The sequence below is a fragment of the Hyaena hyaena genome, unplaced genomic scaffold, assembly GCF_003009895.1.
Source record: "Hyaena hyaena isolate Hyena2069 unplaced genomic scaffold, ASM300989v1 scaffold_439, whole genome shotgun sequence".
In the NCBI taxonomy this organism is placed as follows: Eukaryota; Metazoa; Chordata; class Mammalia; order Carnivora; family Hyaenidae; genus Hyaena; species Hyaena hyaena.
Window position 1 is genome coordinate 62,090 of NW_024081067.1, and position 18,251 is coordinate 80,340.

The 18,251-nt window shown below is 40.6% G+C and overlaps 1 protein-coding gene across 1 annotated transcript in view; it reads left to right on the forward strand.

Moving 5' to 3' along the window:
• The window catches only part of COLGALT2 (collagen beta(1-O)galactosyltransferase 2), a 45,833-nt gene that overhangs the window by 18,865 nt on the left and 8,717 nt on the right, over window positions 1-18,251 (forward strand). The window contains exons 6-8 of the mRNA XM_039252972.1: window positions 7,101-7,177; window positions 11,393-11,499; window positions 17,182-17,314. Coding sequence (XP_039108903.1) covers window positions 7,101-7,177; window positions 11,393-11,499; window positions 17,182-17,314 — 317 coding nt within the window. The remainder of the gene's footprint in view (window positions 1-7,100; window positions 7,178-11,392; window positions 11,500-17,181; window positions 17,315-18,251) is intronic.

Genomic DNA, 18,251 nt, shown 5'->3' on the forward strand with positions numbered 1-18,251 from the left:
CATAAAATACTGAAGTGTTGCTGTTATTAGGACTCAGTTTGACCTTGGTAATGTGCCACGCCTCCCCCTCGTCACCCGTGTTTCATGCCTGCCAGACTTGACTCCAAGTAGATGCCAGCTCAGAGGAAGCCAGTGAAAGACTTGCCTTCTCGTTTCCCCCCACAGAACTGAGAGCACAGAAGCTGCCTTGTGTGTAGAAGCACACATTGTCGATAAAGTCTTTAATGATTATGAATTACAAATAGTATGGCACGGCACTACAGTAGAGTTCATCTGAAAAGACCCTGTAATTTATAGCTGCCATTTCTGATCTCCCATTTTATTTAATTATTCACCTTCTTTAGTTATAATTCTGTTAAAATTTCAGATTCTGAGTTTTAAAAGGTAGAACACAATTGGAGTAAGAAAAATAATTAGAAAATAAGCCTTTGAGGGTAGTAATGCAGAAAGACAGACTGAAGGCCCCTGTAGGATTAAGGATTAATAATGAAATTATATCCATCAAGTGTCCTCAGGAAAGACGGGTCAGATGTTAAAAGCACCTTGCTGAGGGGCACCTGGGTGGCTCAGTCAGTTAAGCATCTGATTTCAGCTCAGGTCAGATCTCACGGTTCGTGGGTTCAAGCCCCACATCAGGTTCTATGCTAACAGCTCAGAGCCTGAAGCCTGTTTTGGTTTCTGTGTCTCCCTCTTTCTCTGCCCCTCCCCCATTCATGCTCCATCTCTCTGTCTCAAAAATAAACTATTTTTAAAAATTTTTTAAAAAGCACTTTGCTGAGCATCTAGAATCCCCTGGGCAGTAAGGAAACAGCTGCTAATAGATGATACCAACTGAAGCATTAAAACAGGAATTATATTTACGTACAAACACTGAATGCCTTCCTACAATCTATGAGGGTACTGGGGATTCAAAACATTTTACATTTCTCTGTTTGGGGTGTATGTATTTAACTGGAGACACAGGACAAACATAAAAAAGATCCCAATGATGCAGGAAAGTGCTTTGTGAAAGGAGATTTAAGGGCATTTGGAATTCAGAATAGTGAGAAATGGTTCGGGCAGGTATATTCTCCGAGAGCTTCAGGTCCTGGTGGTTGTCAACCTGGGCTTTGCTAGAAGTGTGTGGTTTACACAGAAGGAATGATATGGTGAGTGCACCATAGCAGAGGAAACAGACTCAGCCAAGATGCTGTTCAAAAAGCATTGTCACCCTCCAAGAGGTTTGGCTTTAAACAATAGAGGAAAATAAAGTTTGAAGGTTGGGGTGGCTTAATTGTTGTGGCCACTGAATGCCCTGCTAAGGCAGAATGCTGACCGCAAAGCGGTAGGAGGCAAGGAAGGTTTTAGAAGAGAGAGTAAGGCTTTAAGTACTAAACATTTGCTACGTTCCATGGATTGATTGCTCAAGGTGCTGGGGATACAGCAGTGAGTAAGGTCAGCAGAGCCCTGCCATCAGCGAATTTATATTCCAACACAGAGATGCAGACAATATGTTGAGGGAGCACCCAGCCACATGAACATTTGGGAGGAGAGTGTTCCAAGCAGAAAGCACTGCAAAGGTTGTTTGGAGAGCTTGTAATGCTCCAGGAACAAAGGAACAATGTGGTTAGAGTACACAAAATGAGAAGTTGAGTAGAAGGAGATGAGATCATGAAGGAAGAGGTGTCTGGATCACGCAGAGCCTTGTGATCACAGTAAGAAATTCAGATTTTGTTCTAATGGGACTTCATTGGGGAGGGGAGGGTGCAGTGGCATGACATTATTTATGCATTTAGAAAGAGCACTCTGTCTGTGATGTGGGTACTTAAGTATAGAAGGAACAATACCTCTGTCTTGGTGAGAGAAGACGGTGGTTGGGAGGCAACCTGTAGTAGGGGGGTGACGTGAAGCAGGTAGATTTAGGGCATATTTATTGGTAGAGCCAATGGGACTTACAGAGACCCAGATGCAGCCCACGAAGGAAAGCAGGGAATCCAGAGGACACCAGAATTGTGGCCTGGCATACCATTTAATGAAATGGGAAAAGATTTGGGGAAGTTTTGGTCATGGGAGTTTATGATATTTTTTAAGCATCCGAGTAAAGAAGGTAGGAGATATTTGGATATGAGTCAGGAGTTCAGGGAAGACACTCCATCTGGAGGCAGACATCTGAGAGTCATCAGCATTAAAAGGACATTTGAAGCCATGGAACAGTGTATACTTGTTTAGTGAAAGATCATAGAAAGAGAAGAAGGGAGGGAAGAGGACAGATCCTCAAGGGGAGACAAACAGCCAAAAATCTGGAAGGAAAAATTGAGAAGTGTCCCAGAAAGGAGCCAGATGCTGCTGAAAAGCACAGTAAAATAAGGACAGGGAACTTCTCATTGGTTCTGTCAAGATAAAGATCTGTGATGACCTTGATAAGAGCCACTGCAGTGCAATGATGGAGACACCAGCCCATTGGAGTGAGCCTAAGGGAGGACAATGGGGAGATGGGAAAGTGGAATCTTGTTGAGATGGGGAGAGAGAGAATGGTGGCCGAAAGGGAGTGAGAGATCAAAGGAGAGGTTGTTTTGTTTTGTATGTTGAGATAGGATTTTAGCATATTTGTATGCTAACACAAATCCACTCTATAAGGAGAACCGGATGATGTAGAAGAGAAGTTATAAGGCTGAAGTCCTTGAGAAAATAAGAAGCCTTGTAATCTAGGACAATTTTGGAGAAGTTGTCCTAGGTGGGAACAGAGATGCTTCTTCCACTCTAGCAGATGGGAAGACAGAATGTGTAGGAGCACGTGAAGCTGGCTTTGTGCACCAAGGTAGAAGGGAAAGGAAGGTCTACATCGCCTTTGCGTATTTTCTTTATGAAGTATGCAGTGCATCAGCTTGAGAGAGATGCTAGAGGCTTCGGGAGAGAGGACAAGGCATAAAACAGATCTCTCAGTGAGTGGGAAAGTAAATTTACTATGGAAGTGTAGTTGCATCATTTGGCAGTGTCGAGTGCCAATTTGACATCTGTGGTTGTAATTTTAAAGTGATTCAGTCAACACAGTTGTGTGAATTTCTCTTGCAGTATTCTTGGTGCTGAGTAAGTGGGTAATCAGGTTTAAGCAGGATTGTGATCTTACCAAACAAGATCAATGGAAGCAAATCAAGGGTCTTTTCAAGTGGGCTAAGAGTGCTGGCCCATTGGATTGGGTGCTGATGGACATGAGACCATGAAGAATGTAATGAAAACAGATGTGGTAGTGGGTCACTGAAAGAATGAGGGTTGGTGCAAGGACCTAGAAGCCAGGTTGTTGGGTGGGTCACCATGTGGATGCTGAGGTTTTAAGGATGATGGAAGGGACAGCAAGACTGTGAACCAAGGGTTGTCATCATCAGTGGCTGAGGAGGCATGACTAGGAGACAGAGGGTACTAAGCTACACTTCAGAGAAGCTGGGAGTTTTCAGGGATGAAAGGAAAACAGTTTGGAGTGAGTTGGGGGAGGTGAGAAAAATCAGCTTCTACTCTCACAGGTGAGAAAAATCAGCTTCTACTCTCACAGGTGAAAGGGAGGCAGTGTCCTTAAAGGAGAGCCAGGTTTTTAGTTAAAATAAAAAGATGACGAGACATTCAGAAAAAATAAGGGACCAAAAATGTCAAAGAGCTGATGAATTACAGACTAGAGCTTCAGAGATCAGAGGGAAAGAGCCTGGGTAGGGCGGGAGGTGGGAGACTGTAACAACAAGAGCTAATGATTGCTGAAAGCACCATGTCCATCATTCTACATGGACTTACTCATTTCAGATGTTAGGAGCTATACAGAAAATTTGGGAAGGTGCTTCCTGTACAGAAAATTGGGGGATGAATGGCAGGAAGTTAGATCTTGTAAAGGTGATAGAAATAAATGGGTTTTATGTGGCATGAGGAGATTCCCTTTGCAAGCCAGAGCATGAGGTGCCCATTCCCCAGTAACAACATTTTGGAGCAACAGAATGTCACATAAAGATTATTAAGATTATTGCATGTGAAATCAGAAGGTTCCATAATCTTACCAGTTACTCACTATATGATCTTGGGCACCAGTTTTATTCACTGTTTGACCTTGGGCAAGTCTACCTTCTGGTGGGTCTCAATTTCTTCATCTATAAAAACAAACAACCACAAAAATAAATGAAGATAAGTGATGTGGTTGACCAGGAAAGCACTTAACAAATTGCAGACTGTCAAGTGTGACTGTTGTGGTCACGAACGACACTGTGCTTGAAAAAGATGATTTTGACCATAGCGTGCGAAACAAGTTAGAATGAGGCAAGACTAAGTGCACGAGTGTTTGAAAAATACTAAAACAGCCCTGGCCTGGTGATGAGGACCTGAGCTAAGGTGGTAACTGCAGCAAACAAAGAAGTTCAGGACAACTTTAGGATTATAGCAAAATGATTATGATTTAGTTAGGGTTTGGTACAAGCACAATCTCTTCAGTCTTTTGGGATGCATGACTGGGCTGGTTCATTGTACACTGGATGGTGTGTGCCCCAGTAGGGACTACAGAAGAGGCAATGAGCAGTGGTCACCCAGGAGCAAAGACTTAGCTAACTGAGCTCCTGTGACCGGAGTCCAGTTGCTAAGGCCAACTTGATGCCAGTGGCTACCAAGGACCAGTTTTGGGGGCAGGCAGAGTGGGGGTAAAGGGTTCAAGAGTCAGACTTAGGTTCACATACCAGTTCTATCAGCTCTGTGACCCTGGGCAAGTTATTTAAGCCTTTGTTTCTTTATCTGTAAAAAGAGGAACACTCCTACTTATCCCATGGTACCTGTTGTGAAGATTAAAATACTTGTGATCACGTGTGTGGAGCGTGTAACCCAGAGTTCAGTGAGTAATAGGATCTCTACAAGAATAGCTATGATGATGATTACTCCTAGATCTTGAAACTAGGAGCCAAAGAAGCATATTTCCCCAGTTGTTGGCACAGTGGGGCACTGTGTCTAGGGAGGGATTCAGTGGGGGATTGATAGATTAGGAATGATGGGGTCAAAAATAACCCCAAACAGAAGCTGGGATATACCTTACCTTTGACTCTGATGAAGTAAAGACACATCCCTTCTCCTTGCATAGTAAGTTTTGTATGTCTTCCTTGTACATTCCCTCTCTTTCCTAGTGGCTTAGCTCTGTCTTCAGTGACAAAACCCAGGCATAGTTCTCATATTTTTGCTCAATGGTGGCTTTCAGGAGCTAGCCACTTGTGGCTTTTGGGGGACACTTGTCCTGTGAATGCAGTGACTGCCTGTGTTTGATGGAAGCAAAATGGCAGTCTCTTTGGCTGAAATGTTGAAGCCACACAGACTACGTGAGTGCCAGACAGAGACCAACAGCATGAAAAGGGTAACTCAAAGTATAACCCCCTCCTAACTCCAAGGGCCAAGGAGGGAGAGCCAGACAGTTCCTCAAACAACATTATGAACAAAAAGGAGTTTGTATGTTAAGTTTCTTTCTCTTAAAAGCCTAACGCTGCACATGGTGGCCCCTCAATCAATATTTGTTGATATAAAAAAATTAATGGGGAGAGGGGTAGAGCAGAAAGGAACAAACTTTTCCGGGCTTCTAGTGGAAACAGAGACACATGCACTGTGTACTCACAGAAATGGGATGACAGGGGCCAGGGGTGAAGTAACGAGACTAACAACTCTTGGGTTTGGTTTAGGAAACCTGTCTGACCACCTTCTAGAACTTCATGTCATTTGATCGCCAATGACACTGGATGTCGTGGTTTCTCTTTAATATCCCAGGGAAGGGTAACTTAAACAAATAATACTCTGTGGGCAGTGTCTCAGCCAGAAGGATGCAGAGGTTATGCTAGGATATCAAACAGTGACAAACCCCCACTGGCTTCATACAGCCATGCCTTATTTCTTCTTATGCAAGATCTGGAGTGGACGTCATGTCCCTCTGGGCAGCTGTCCTCTGTCTGTCAGCACTTCATTCTAGGCTGCTTGCTCCAAACGTGGGATTTCTTCCTTATCAACATCTGCTACTCCGGCCATTGTGGTGGGGCTGGGGCAGCAGGGCGTGGGGTGGAGTCGGGGAAGGGCTTGCAGAGGTGAGAGGCAGCAGTTCAGGAAGACATGACCCGTTTCAAGGGGGAGGAAGGGCCCGGAATGGAGGAGATGGGGACTGCTGAAGGGTGAAGGCCATCCCCAACAGTTCCGCAGACCCCCCAGTTCCCAGCCCTCACTTGGTTTTCTTGGTATTATCCCTTTAAGGAAAACGAAATGAGCACTTTGAATTTGCAGCTGCAAAAATCTTCAAGGCCTCTTCAGATTCTTCACTCAGCGTTGCTTCCGACCTTTCAAACATGTAGTTCGCAAAGACAACTGTTTTGGAGTATCAAATAAATAGATCTTTTATTACTTAAGATGCAGTGTCCCTCCCATCTGGAAATTTACCTGTTAGCTCTGTACCAAGTGCTGGGATGTGGGCTGGCCCCCAGAGGCGAGTTTCTGTCAAAATAAAGGATCTCTTGCATACCTGTAGTTAAACCTGCCTGGACGGATAAAAATAGTCCCAGACTTTGGCCCTTTAAAATAGACAGAGAATGTGTTATTTAGAAGTCTGGCCCAGTTCTGAGGTCTTTCGTTATGAGCCACAGTAAAGTTATAGCATACAAGTTACTGAGTTTTTATTATGCTAATTTATTGGGATGAGTGCTTTGCATACAGGTCTCATTTAAATTTTCTAAGACCCTAAGAGATACACTTTTATTATCTTGATTTAACACCTAAAGGAACAGGTTTGGAGAGGTCATCTGACCTTCCAGACCTTCACAGACCAAGTTTGGACTCAGGTCATCTGACTCCAGAGCCTTTACCCTTAACCTTTACCCTAGACGGACGCTCATCTCCTCTTAAAACAAGTCTTAAGGGAAATGGAGCAAATAGTGCAGCCTGCATATAAACAAGTGTTCTCGAAACCCTGACCATCAGCATTCCCGAGTAGCCACTGAGTCCTGGAGAACTGCTGAGCGGTGACCCCCGGGCCCGGACATCCGGGTTGTCTTCCTAGGCGTCTGGGGTGTGGCTGCGATTCTGTTCTCTGAGCCTTTTGCTAACAGAGCACTCCACGTGTTTCTTGTCTCTTCCAGTTGACCGTCCTCCGATGGAACCCTCCCAGTTTGTTTCCGTTGTCCCTAAATATCCAGACAAGATGGGATTTGATGAGGTAGGAAAGGTGCACACCTGTGCATGTATGTGGCATGCTTGCACGTTTATATTAGAACACAAGCCTGATGACACATTGGAGAGCTTGTAAGACCGGCCTGGCTGCTGAAAAGGCACTGAGTCTTGGGAAAATGACTCAGTTTTTGTTGCATCTCAACTTTTTTATCTTAAAAATCAGAGCACCATACACACCCAGAACTAAGGTAATATTGTGTGTCAACTATACCCAAATTAAAAGAAAATTTTTAAAGGAGCATTGTGGTAGTTAGAAAGATGTTACTGCTTAGTCCTGAGTGCATTATATATTTTCTAGGAGCAGATATTGCTATATTTTGTCAACCTTTCAATCAAGATTCAAGGGTCAGGTAAGAGGGTATATGTTTTAGGTATTGGAGGACCTTAACTTTATTCTTGGTGGATGGAAACCGTTCTGGAACAGTCTGTGCTTTATTTTCTCTGTGCTGTTCTTCCATGGACAAAGGTTGAGGGCAGGGTTGAGAGGAAAAAGAAAAAGAGAAAAAAGAAACCTCTAGTAGAATTTTGCCTTTCAGTGGGCAAGGACTTCATAATAGCACTCCAAGGGCCATATTTATTATAAAGTTTTTGCATGTTTGTTTTTTAATTGATTTATTTATTTTTGAGAGAGAGGGAGAAAAAAATGAGGAGGGGAGGAGCAGATAGAGAGAGAGAGAGAATCTCATGAGGGGCTCTATCCCACGAACCATGAGATCAAAATCAAGAGTTGGACACTAAACCGACTGAGTCACCCACATGCTCCTACTATTAAGTCTTAGTTGCATGAAGAAGGAAGCAAGAATATAAAGCAATGCCTGTCATGGTAGCTACTTGGGAGTGCCAGAAGTATGCCTCCAAGTCACCGACTCCTTTGTGGGTCCCTTATGTCATGTAGCTGCTGATCACTATTCAAGAGCTTGATGATCTAGAGATTAGGGAAGTGCCTCAGGAATCCATAAACCGAGATAGAATTTTTCCATGGATTCTGGATATGTTGTAGGCCACACTTTGTGCTCTGTGCTCACTGGCACGGCTCCAATGCAAGAAAAAGCCGTTTTTCCCCCTGTACGTATAATACATGCCCCCCAAAGTACAGCCATCTACAGGCTGCTGGGATGGGAACTGGTATTTCTGCTATAAAACTGATATGGGTCTGGGCTTCAGGAATGGGAGGGAGTATTTCATGAACATTAAGTGGAAAAGGGCAGCTGTGACGCTGTTTGCACCGAGGGCAGAATGAGAAGCGATGACTTTAATGTGGTTGAGAGGCATCAGAATGAAGTGCAAAGAATTCTTGAAAACAGGCTGCAGGAAGGTTGGTTCACACCGCCCGCTATACCAGCTTTGACAGCTTACTAGAGTCCTCCTTCCCTGTAACTCTTATCAGCCCTCAGTTCTCTAGGTGAGAGAACCCAGGTGTTTTTGTATATATTCATTTTATTTATTTATTTATGTTTAATGTTTTTTATTTATTTCTAGGAGAGAGAGAGAGACAGCATGAGCAGGGGAGGGTCAGAGAGAGAGGGAGCCACAGACTGAAACAGGCTCCAGGCTCTGAGCCGGCAGTCAGCACAGAGCCCGATGCGGGGCTCGAACCCACGAACCGCGAGATCATGACCTAAGTGAAAGTCGGACGCTTAACCGACTAAGCCACCCAGGCGCCCCTGTATATATTCATTTTAAACACATTCCTATGAGGACCGGAGCAAAGGAAACCAAATGGGACAAAACCAGGATCTTCTAGCTCTGGCTTTCCATTTGGATATGGGTGTAAGGACTGGGACACCCCCTAGAAGCCTTCTGGAAAATGCCAATTCTAGGCAGTAATACAGATACAGGAAATGATTACCCCGGGCTCTAGAACAGAGATAAGATGGTGGAAAAAGGGATTTTCGGGGGTCTTTTTCTTTCTCCCAGTACTCCATGACCCGTGGTGATGTCTGGGCTGCGTTTGGCCATGCAGCTCTTTCCTTATTTGCTGTTCACTAAGTATGAGCAAGCCGTCTGTGTTTTCTCTTCATGGCTACAACTTTTATTGACTTGTCCTGGCAGAAAACTGGGACTGAATTATTATTTCCTAGTCTTCCCACACTAGAGGCCTCTGGTTTGAGGGGACTTTTTGTTGTATTTCTGCTCATTTTTTGTTTTGTTTTGTTTGGGTTTATTTTTGTTCTCCTGGAGAGGCCTCGGGTCGCTCCATGTGTACACAGGAGGAAATGCCCCTTCCTTTTTGTGTCTTTCAAAATCGTGGGATGAAACATGACCTGTCAAGGTGTGATTCTAAACAGGAAGAACACGAAATGTGAAAGAACACAATCTATTAAGTTATAAACTCCCAAATAACAAGGCAAGTTAGAGTCACCACAGAAATTATGTCTTTTAAAAAAAAATAATTACCCAGTTAGGTAAATAAGAGAAGTAATGAAATCACGATGCCCCTAATTCCCTTTGCCCTAAATCGGGTGGATAATTTCTTCAAAGGGGACATCTCATTTTCCCATCAGTTTCCTTGCTCAGTGCTTTATAAAAGGATGGAAGTGAGAATGTTTTGTAAGGAAAGATTGACTGTTTAGTTAGTGTAGCTTTTGATCCAGTAACAACACATAGAACATAGTGATGATTACATTAAAAATAAGTATGTGAACCACAGCTTTACCCCCAGTAAAGTCTGAACCCCAGCTGGTTACAAGACATAGTTTCTTCTTTATTCTGGACACAGCGTAAAGCGAGCTTTACCTAAGCCACATATCATAGACATTTTAATCTGTGTTGTACTTGCGAGATGAGGTTGTTCAACTCCCTCTTCTTACAAACAGGGGAACCAGACTCTGAAGCATTAAATGCCTTCCTCAGAGCCATCTGAGTGGTCAAGGCAGGCTGAAGCCAAAGTCATCCCCGCTTATTCCTGCAGGTTTTTCCTCATCAGTTTTTTTTTTCTTTCTTTCTTTCTTTTTTACATTTACTCATTTTTGAGAGACACAGAGAGACAGAGCATGGGGGGGGGGGGGGCAGAGAGAGAGGGAGACACAGAATCTGTAGCAGGCTCCAAGCTCTGAGCTGCCAGCACAGAGCCTGATACAGGGCTCAAGCTCACGAACTGTGAGACCATGACCTGTGAGCTAAAGTCGGACGCTTAACCGACTGAGCCACCCACGCGTCTCCTCATCAGTATTTCTCGCAGACAGCTGAAATCTCCCAGTCTCAGAGGACTAGTTCAAAGTGAGCTTGTTACTCCTTGTAGCAAAAGGACCTTATGAAAACACATACTTACCCGCAATAGCATTCATGTCATAGCATTCTGTGACTCCTTAAATCTGGGAATAGTCAGGACAGTCTCCATAACTCTCTGCAGTGCCTTCATGATATGCGCGTGTTTAGGACAGCCATCAGGAATTTAGGGGCTAACTTGAGGGGTTACAGGTGCACCCAGCCCTCATGGGAAGAAATCTGAGTGCATATTTTGGGGGATTTCATGAACTAGTATGATGTGGAAATTATGTCTTTCCATGTCTCCATTCCTCAAAGGGCTACCCCCAAGAGCAGGGCCCCTTCTCTTTACTTCTTTCAGAAAAATTCTCGTGCCTCTAGGGGAGCTGAAGAATTCTGGCAAAGCAGCTATTAAAATTGAGACCTTGATCATTGGAAATAAAAGGGACGTGTTAAGATTAGATTTTTCTCGTTCTTTGGATGACTTGAAATGTATTACAGTGGATATAAACTCTAAGAGTAGCTAGTATTTAGTACCCATGAGATAAGAGCAGTATCACCCCAGTTTTACAGACAAGGAAACTGAGACATAGGGACCAGGCCAAAGCTAATATTTAGTAAATAACAGTAAATAACACACTTGCCAAACTTCCTACCTCCTCCCTCTGAGTCTTATATGTTTTGGGTTTAATTCACCTTTGGCTTCCTGAAGAGTAACTTTTTGAACTCTTCTATCTCAAGAGCAGGGCAAACATGTCCACCATCAAGAGAAACAAAGAGAGTCTGAAGACACTGCACATGGCTCAGTTTTGAAAGTAATTCTGGATTATGTCATTTGACTTGATATGAAATATAAACAAACCTTTGCCACCGTTTTCCCTATTTTTTCCACTCCTTATTCTAACTGACACTTTGGTCTTTTACATTTACTTAACTTTTCAAACAGCCTAAGATAAGACTTATGTTTCTTTTCCTTTTTCTCTTCCTGCATTAGATTTTCATGATCAACCTCAAGCGCAGAAAGGACAGACGGGACCGGATGTTACGCACCCTGTATGAGCAGGAAATTGAGGTCAAGATTGTCGAGGCTGTGGATGGAAAGTGGGTTGGGTTTTTTGTTGAACCCTTGCAAATGTGGTTAGCGCAAAGTGTCCAAACTTGGGTGACCTGAAGAAAATAAATGAGGGAAGATGCCTAATGATCTATATATCCTGTTGCTCAAGGTGCTTGCCATCGCCTGCCTGGGCTGGTCACATTTTCCAGGAATATGGCGGGAAGGTCACAATGGGAACTTGGTTGACTTCCTTGAAGGGTTTTGTTATTGCTGTGGTTTATTATTTTGTTCTATTTTGCGTTCCCTTGCCCTTTTATTTGACCCTTTATTTCAAGGCATAGATTTTTTCAAAATGTACATTCTATGTTATATGCTAGCTGGGAGTATGAATGGCTCTAAGGAATATGACTAGAAGCTATTATGAAGGTTCTTAATGACTTCTGGAAGGTGTTCATGGGTAAGCTTGCCACGTAAAATATAGGACACCCAGTTAAATTTGTCCCAAATATTGCATGGGCTTACTTATATTAAGAAAATATTCATTGTTTATATGAAATTTAAATTTGACTGGATGTCCTATGTTTTACTTGCTAAATCTTACAACCCTGTTCTTTGGTGCACTCGAGTTTGGGAACTGCTGCTTCAGATACCTAAGAGCCTCAGTTTTATTTATAGGCCACAAGGACCAGGGGAAACAAGCTGAGTTGTGAGAGTCCTTTATGTATTTGGCATGCAGGTCTCTTGTCAGCTATATAATGTGCAAATATTTTCTACCATTCAATGTGTTATCTTTTCAATTCACAATGGTATCTATTGCAACACAAAAAAGTTTTTAATTTTGATGAAGCTATATATATAGTTGTTTATGCTTTTGGTGTATCTAAGAATCCACTGCAAAATCAAAAGTCACAAGGATTTATTTCTATCTTCTCTTCTAAAAGTTTTACAGCTTGATCTGATACATCTCTCAGACATTCAACTTTTGCTCCATTTTGAGTTAATTTTTTTATATGTTGTGAGGTAGAGATCCAGATTTCTTCCTTTGCACATAGTTTGGGCGCCCCTACACCATTTGTTGAAAAGACTGTTCTTGCCTCCTTTGAATTGTCTTGTCACCCTTGTCAAAATCATTTGGCCATAAATGTAAGACTTCATTTCTAGACTCTCAGTTTAATTCCACTGATGTATATGTCAATCCTTATGTCAGTACCACAGTGTCATGATGACTGTAGCTTTATATGTAAGGAAGTCTGAGTCCTTTCTTTGTCATTCTTTGTCATTCTTTTTCAAGATGGTTTATGCTATTCCAGGTCCTTTTAACATGAGCACAAAAAAGATAAGGTGCATTATATTGATTCATTTTCCAATGCTAAACCAACCTCATAATCCTGAAATAAATCCCACTTGGCCATGGTGTATAATGCTTTTTATATGTTGCTGGATTCTGTTTGGTAGTATTTTCTTGAGAATTTTGGGTCTCTGTTAATAAGGGATATTGGCCTATAGTTTTCCTGTGATGTCTTTTTCTGGTTTGGGTATCAGTATCAGGATAATACTGGCTTCATAGAATGAGTTGGGAAATGTTCCCACCTCTTCTATTTTTGGAAAAGTTTGTGAAAGATTGGTGTTAATTCTTTAGAAGTTTGGCAAAATTCCCCCAAAGAAGTTAGCTGATTGTGGGTCTTTCTTTTGGAAAAGTTTTATGACGAACTCAGCTGCCTTACTTGTTTTAGGTGTATTCAGAATGTCTATTCTTTTTTGAGTCAGTAGTTTGTAACTTTCTGGCAATTTGTCAATTTTATCTAGGTTATCTAAGCTGTTGGCATACAATTGTTCATAGTATTATCTTATAATCCTTTTTATTTTGATACGGTCAGTAGGGGATTGCATACTCTTTCCTTCCTCATTTTAATAATTTGAGTCTACCTTTTTTTTCTTAATCAGCTTAGCTAAAGGTTTATCAATTTTGTTGATCTTTTCGAAGAACCAACATTAGTTTTGTTGATTTTCTCTATTGTTTTTCTATTCTCTATTTCACTTACTTCCATACTAGTGTATTTTTTTTCCTTCTGCTTGGTTTGGGTTTAGTTTGCTATTCTTTTTCTGATTTCCCTAAATGGATTATTTAGATCAGATTATTTGTTTGAGGTATTCTTTTTTAATATAGGCATTTAAAGCCATAACTAGTCCTCCAAGTACTACACCAAGCCCATCATGTAAGTTTTGGTATGCTGTGTTTTCATTTTCATTTATCTCAAAACATTTTTTCATGTCTTTTGTAATTTCTTCTTTGACTCATTAGCTATTTAGGAGTGTGTTGTTTAACTTCACATATTTGTGAATTTTCCAAGTTTCCTTTTGTTATTGATCTTTAAATTCATTCCATTGTGGTTGGGGAGCATGCCTTATATGATTTCAGTCCCTTTAAGTGTATTGAGGCTTAATTTATGATCTATATGGCTTTATGGTTTTTCTTAGAGAATGTTGCATGTGCACTTGAGAAGAAGGTGTGTGTTGCTACTGTTGGGTGGAATGTTCTATAGATATGTCAGGTCTAGTTGGTTTGTAGTATTGTTCAAGTCTTCTGTTTCTTTGTTGTTCTCCCACTTGTTCTATTCATTATTTATAGTGGGTTATTGAAGTCTCCAAGTATTATTGTTGAATAGTCTCTTTCTCTCTTCAGCTTCTCACATTTTGCTTTATGTTTTTGCTCTATTGTAAGGTGAATATATATTTATAATTTTTGTCTTTCTGATGGGATGATTCTGTTTTTTTTTTAAAAGAGAGAGAGAGAACAAGCATGAGTTGAGGTGGGGGCAGAGAGAGAGGGAGAGAGAATCTTAAGGAGACCTCACACCTAGAACAGAGCCTAACGCGGGGCTCAATCTCATGACCATGAGATCATGACCTGAGCCAAAATCAAGAGTCAGACACTAAATCGACCAAGCCACCCAGGTGCCCTATTTCTTTTTTTTATTATTATTATAAAATGTTCTTCTTCATCTCTAATAATTGCTTTTGTTTAAAAGTTTATTTTGTCAGGTATTGATATAGCTCCTCCCTCTCTGGTTACTGGTTACATAGTATATCTGTTTTCATCCTTTCACTTTGAACCTATTCATTTCTTTGAATCTAGTCTTTTTCTTGTAGACAGCACATAGTTGAATCATGTTCCTAAAAACTAATTGTGCTGAGCTCAGCCTTTGATTGTGGGGTTTATCTGTTCATATTTAATGTAATTACTGATAAAGTAGGATTTATATCTGCCATTTTCCATTTGTTTCCTATATGTTTTACATCTTTTTAATCCTTCTCTTTTTCATTGTTGCCTTTTTGTGTTGAGAAGATACCTTCTACTCTACTATTTTGGTTCCTTTGTTTTTTTCTTTTACTACATTTTTTAAGTTATTTTCTCAGTGATTGATTGCAATTAACATTTTAATTGATAGAAATCTAATTTATATTAATACTAAACTCCTAGAAGAAAATATAGGGCATATGCTCTTAGACATCAGTCATGCCATTGGTTTTTTTGGATTTGATGCCAAAAGCAAAAACAAACAGGTGGGACTACACAGCAAAAGAATCTATCAACAAAATGAAAAACACAACCCACCTAATGGGAGAAAATATTTGAAATATCATCAACATATGAAATATTTGAAAATATTCATCAATATATGAAAAATTACGTATCTGATAAGGAGTTAATTTCTACAATATAAAAAGAACTCATTCAGATCAATAGCAAAAGCAACAACAACAACAAAAACCAACCAGCTTGATTAAAAAATGAGCAGAGATCTAAGTAGATATTTTTCCAAAGAAGACATAGATGGTCAACAGGTACATTAAAAGGTACTCAACATCACTAATTACCAGGGGAATGCAAATCAAAATCTCAATGAGATATCACCTCACCCATATTAGAATGACTATTATCAGAAAGACAAGAAATAACAAGTTTTGGCAAGGAAGTAAAGGGAACATTGATGGACTGTTGGTAGGAATGTAAATTGGTGTAGCCACTATGGAAAATAGTATGGGGTTCCTCAAAAAATTAAAAACAGAGCTACCATATGATCCAGCAATTCCACTTGTGAGTATTTATCCAAAGAAAATGAAAAGGCAAACTAAAAAAAATATGCATTCCATGTTCATTGCAGCATTATTTATGAGAGCCAACCTAAGAGTCCAACAGGTGGATGAATGGATAAAAAAGATATAAATACATACAATGAAATATTATCTTTCCATTAAAAAAGGAAGCCCTGCCATTTGTAACAACATAGATGGATTTTGAAGGCATTATGCTAAGTAGAACTAGTGAGACAGAAAAAGACAAATACCACATGGTCTCATTTATATGTAGAATCTAAAGAGAAAAAAAAACCAAATTCATTCATGAAGAGAGCAGATTGGTAATTGTCAGAGGCAGGATTGGAAGGTGGATGAAATTGGTAACAGGTGGAAAGGTACAGACTTTTAAGTTATAAAATAAACAAGTCATGGAGATGTAATGTACACCATGATGACTATAGTTAATACAACAATAGTGTATTGCATATTTGACAGTTGCTAAGAGTAGATCTTAAAAGTTCTCATCACAAGAAAAAAAATTTTTGTAACTATGTGTGGTGATGGATGTTAACTAGACTTACTGTGTTGATCATTTCATAATATATACAAATATCAAGTCATTATAGCATATGCTGGAAACTAATATTATGTCAGTTCTATCTCGAAAAAAAAACAACTTAATTTCAGCGGCGTACAAAAACTTAGCTTCTTATGTTGCTTTGTTATTTCCTCCTTCCTTTGTTCTATTGTTGTCAAACAGATAGCTTCTTTCTACATTATGTGCCCATTAACACAGACTTATAATTATTGTGTTATGCAACGATAATTTAATTCAGATAAAAGAAAAAAGAGTTATAAATGAAAAGCATTTCTACTGTTATTTACATTTCCCTATGCAGTTACAGGTCCCCATGATCATTATTTCTTTAGATGGATCTCTATCACTCTCTAATTTCCTTTCACGTTGGCCTGAGCACTCCTTTGGCATTTCTTATAGAGCAGATCTGCTAGTGACGAACCCTCAGTTTTTGTTTATCTGGAAATATTTTAATTTATCCTTCATTTTTGAAGGACAGTTCAAATAGACACAGAATTTTTGGCTGACAGTCTTTTTTGGGTAGCATTTTCAATAGGCCAACCTACTGCCTGTGAGCTCCATGGCTTCTGAGAATCAGCAGATAATCTTATTGAGAATTCTTTGTATGTCGTGAGTCACTTCTCTCTGCTCACACGATTGTCTCTGCTATTTTTGTTCTTAACCTTTTTTGAAAAAAAAATAATGTTCAAAGGAAAAATACTGTACATAGTTCCCTTCTGTCTTGATGCCCTTTAGTATTTAATGCTATTAGCCATCTTCCTTCATTAGGAAAATATTTTCTGAAAGCTGTCAAAAATCTGGTGATACTTAGAAGTACATTGGCAATTGTGAAAGACACGCTATGTATAACACACCTCTTGTCTTCACAAAAGCTTGTAATGCTACCATGACGCGTTAACCATGATGAGCTCCTGAGGACTGATGGGAAACCTAAGAAGTCTTCCTCAGTGTGCCGGAAGGCTCTGGGGAACATCCAGAACTCTCTTTTTCTGCCTTCAGTGGTGGGGACATCTCAACGTGTTAATTTTCAGACATGTTCTCTGTCTTGCAGGGCACTCAACACAAGCCAGCTGAAGGCCCTGAATATTGAAATGCTGCCTGGATATCGAGATCCCTACTCCTCCAGGCCTCTAACAAGGGGTGAAATCGGCTGCTTTCTTAGCCACCACTCTGTCTGGAAAGAGGTAAATAATGCATTTATTTATTTATTTATTTACTTACTTACTTACTTACTTAAGAGAGCACAAGCAGGAGAAAGGGGCAGAGGGGAAGAGAGAGAAAAAAAAAAAATCTTAAGCAGGCTCTATGCTTAGCATGGAGCTCAATGCAGAGCTCAATCCCACGACCCTCGGATCATGACCTGAGCTGAAATCAAGAATCAGACACTCAACTGAGTCACTCAGGTGCCCTAATAATGCTTTATTTAGATGCACATTTTTGTAATGAGGAGTAAGGAGAGTGGCACTTTGTAGGCGAGTTAGGGCCAGATGTAAAGTAGACCCTCAACTGTTCTAGAAGTATCCTTGGAGGTTTCTGTTGCCTTGTGTCTCCCTCTGACACACGGCCAGCAACAAACAGGTGAGGGTAGCATCGTTGCCACTTGGGATGATAACAGGGAAAGATGCCATTTTTCAGGAGGCTACACTCTTACTGATACATCCTTATCCTTAATAGGAATGCCTGGTATTGTGTGTATCTAGCATGTCATTATTTGTTAAACGATTTTATACAAGGAGTCACACAAAAATCATATGAAGTGGGTCAGGAGGCATGGGCCCATTTTACCCAAGAGAAAATAATTAAATATCTAAAGATATTAAATTAAATATCTTTGCAAGAAGTGGGAACGCCAGACCTGGAAACCATGGCTCAGAGATTAGACATTGATGAAAGGAGGTATTGGTGTGTATGTGGGGGGGGGGGAGGGGGGGACCTTGATACAAGAAAAGAGAAGGTCCCTAAATGAAGGGCCTCTGAATGCCTTCTCTCTTTCAATGACCCAGTCTATGTCTATCTTTTTTTTTCTTTAAAATTTAAGTGAAATGTAATAGATATGTATAAAATTATATAGATCATAAAATACAGGCCAAAGAAATTTCACAAACCGAACAACAATACAGC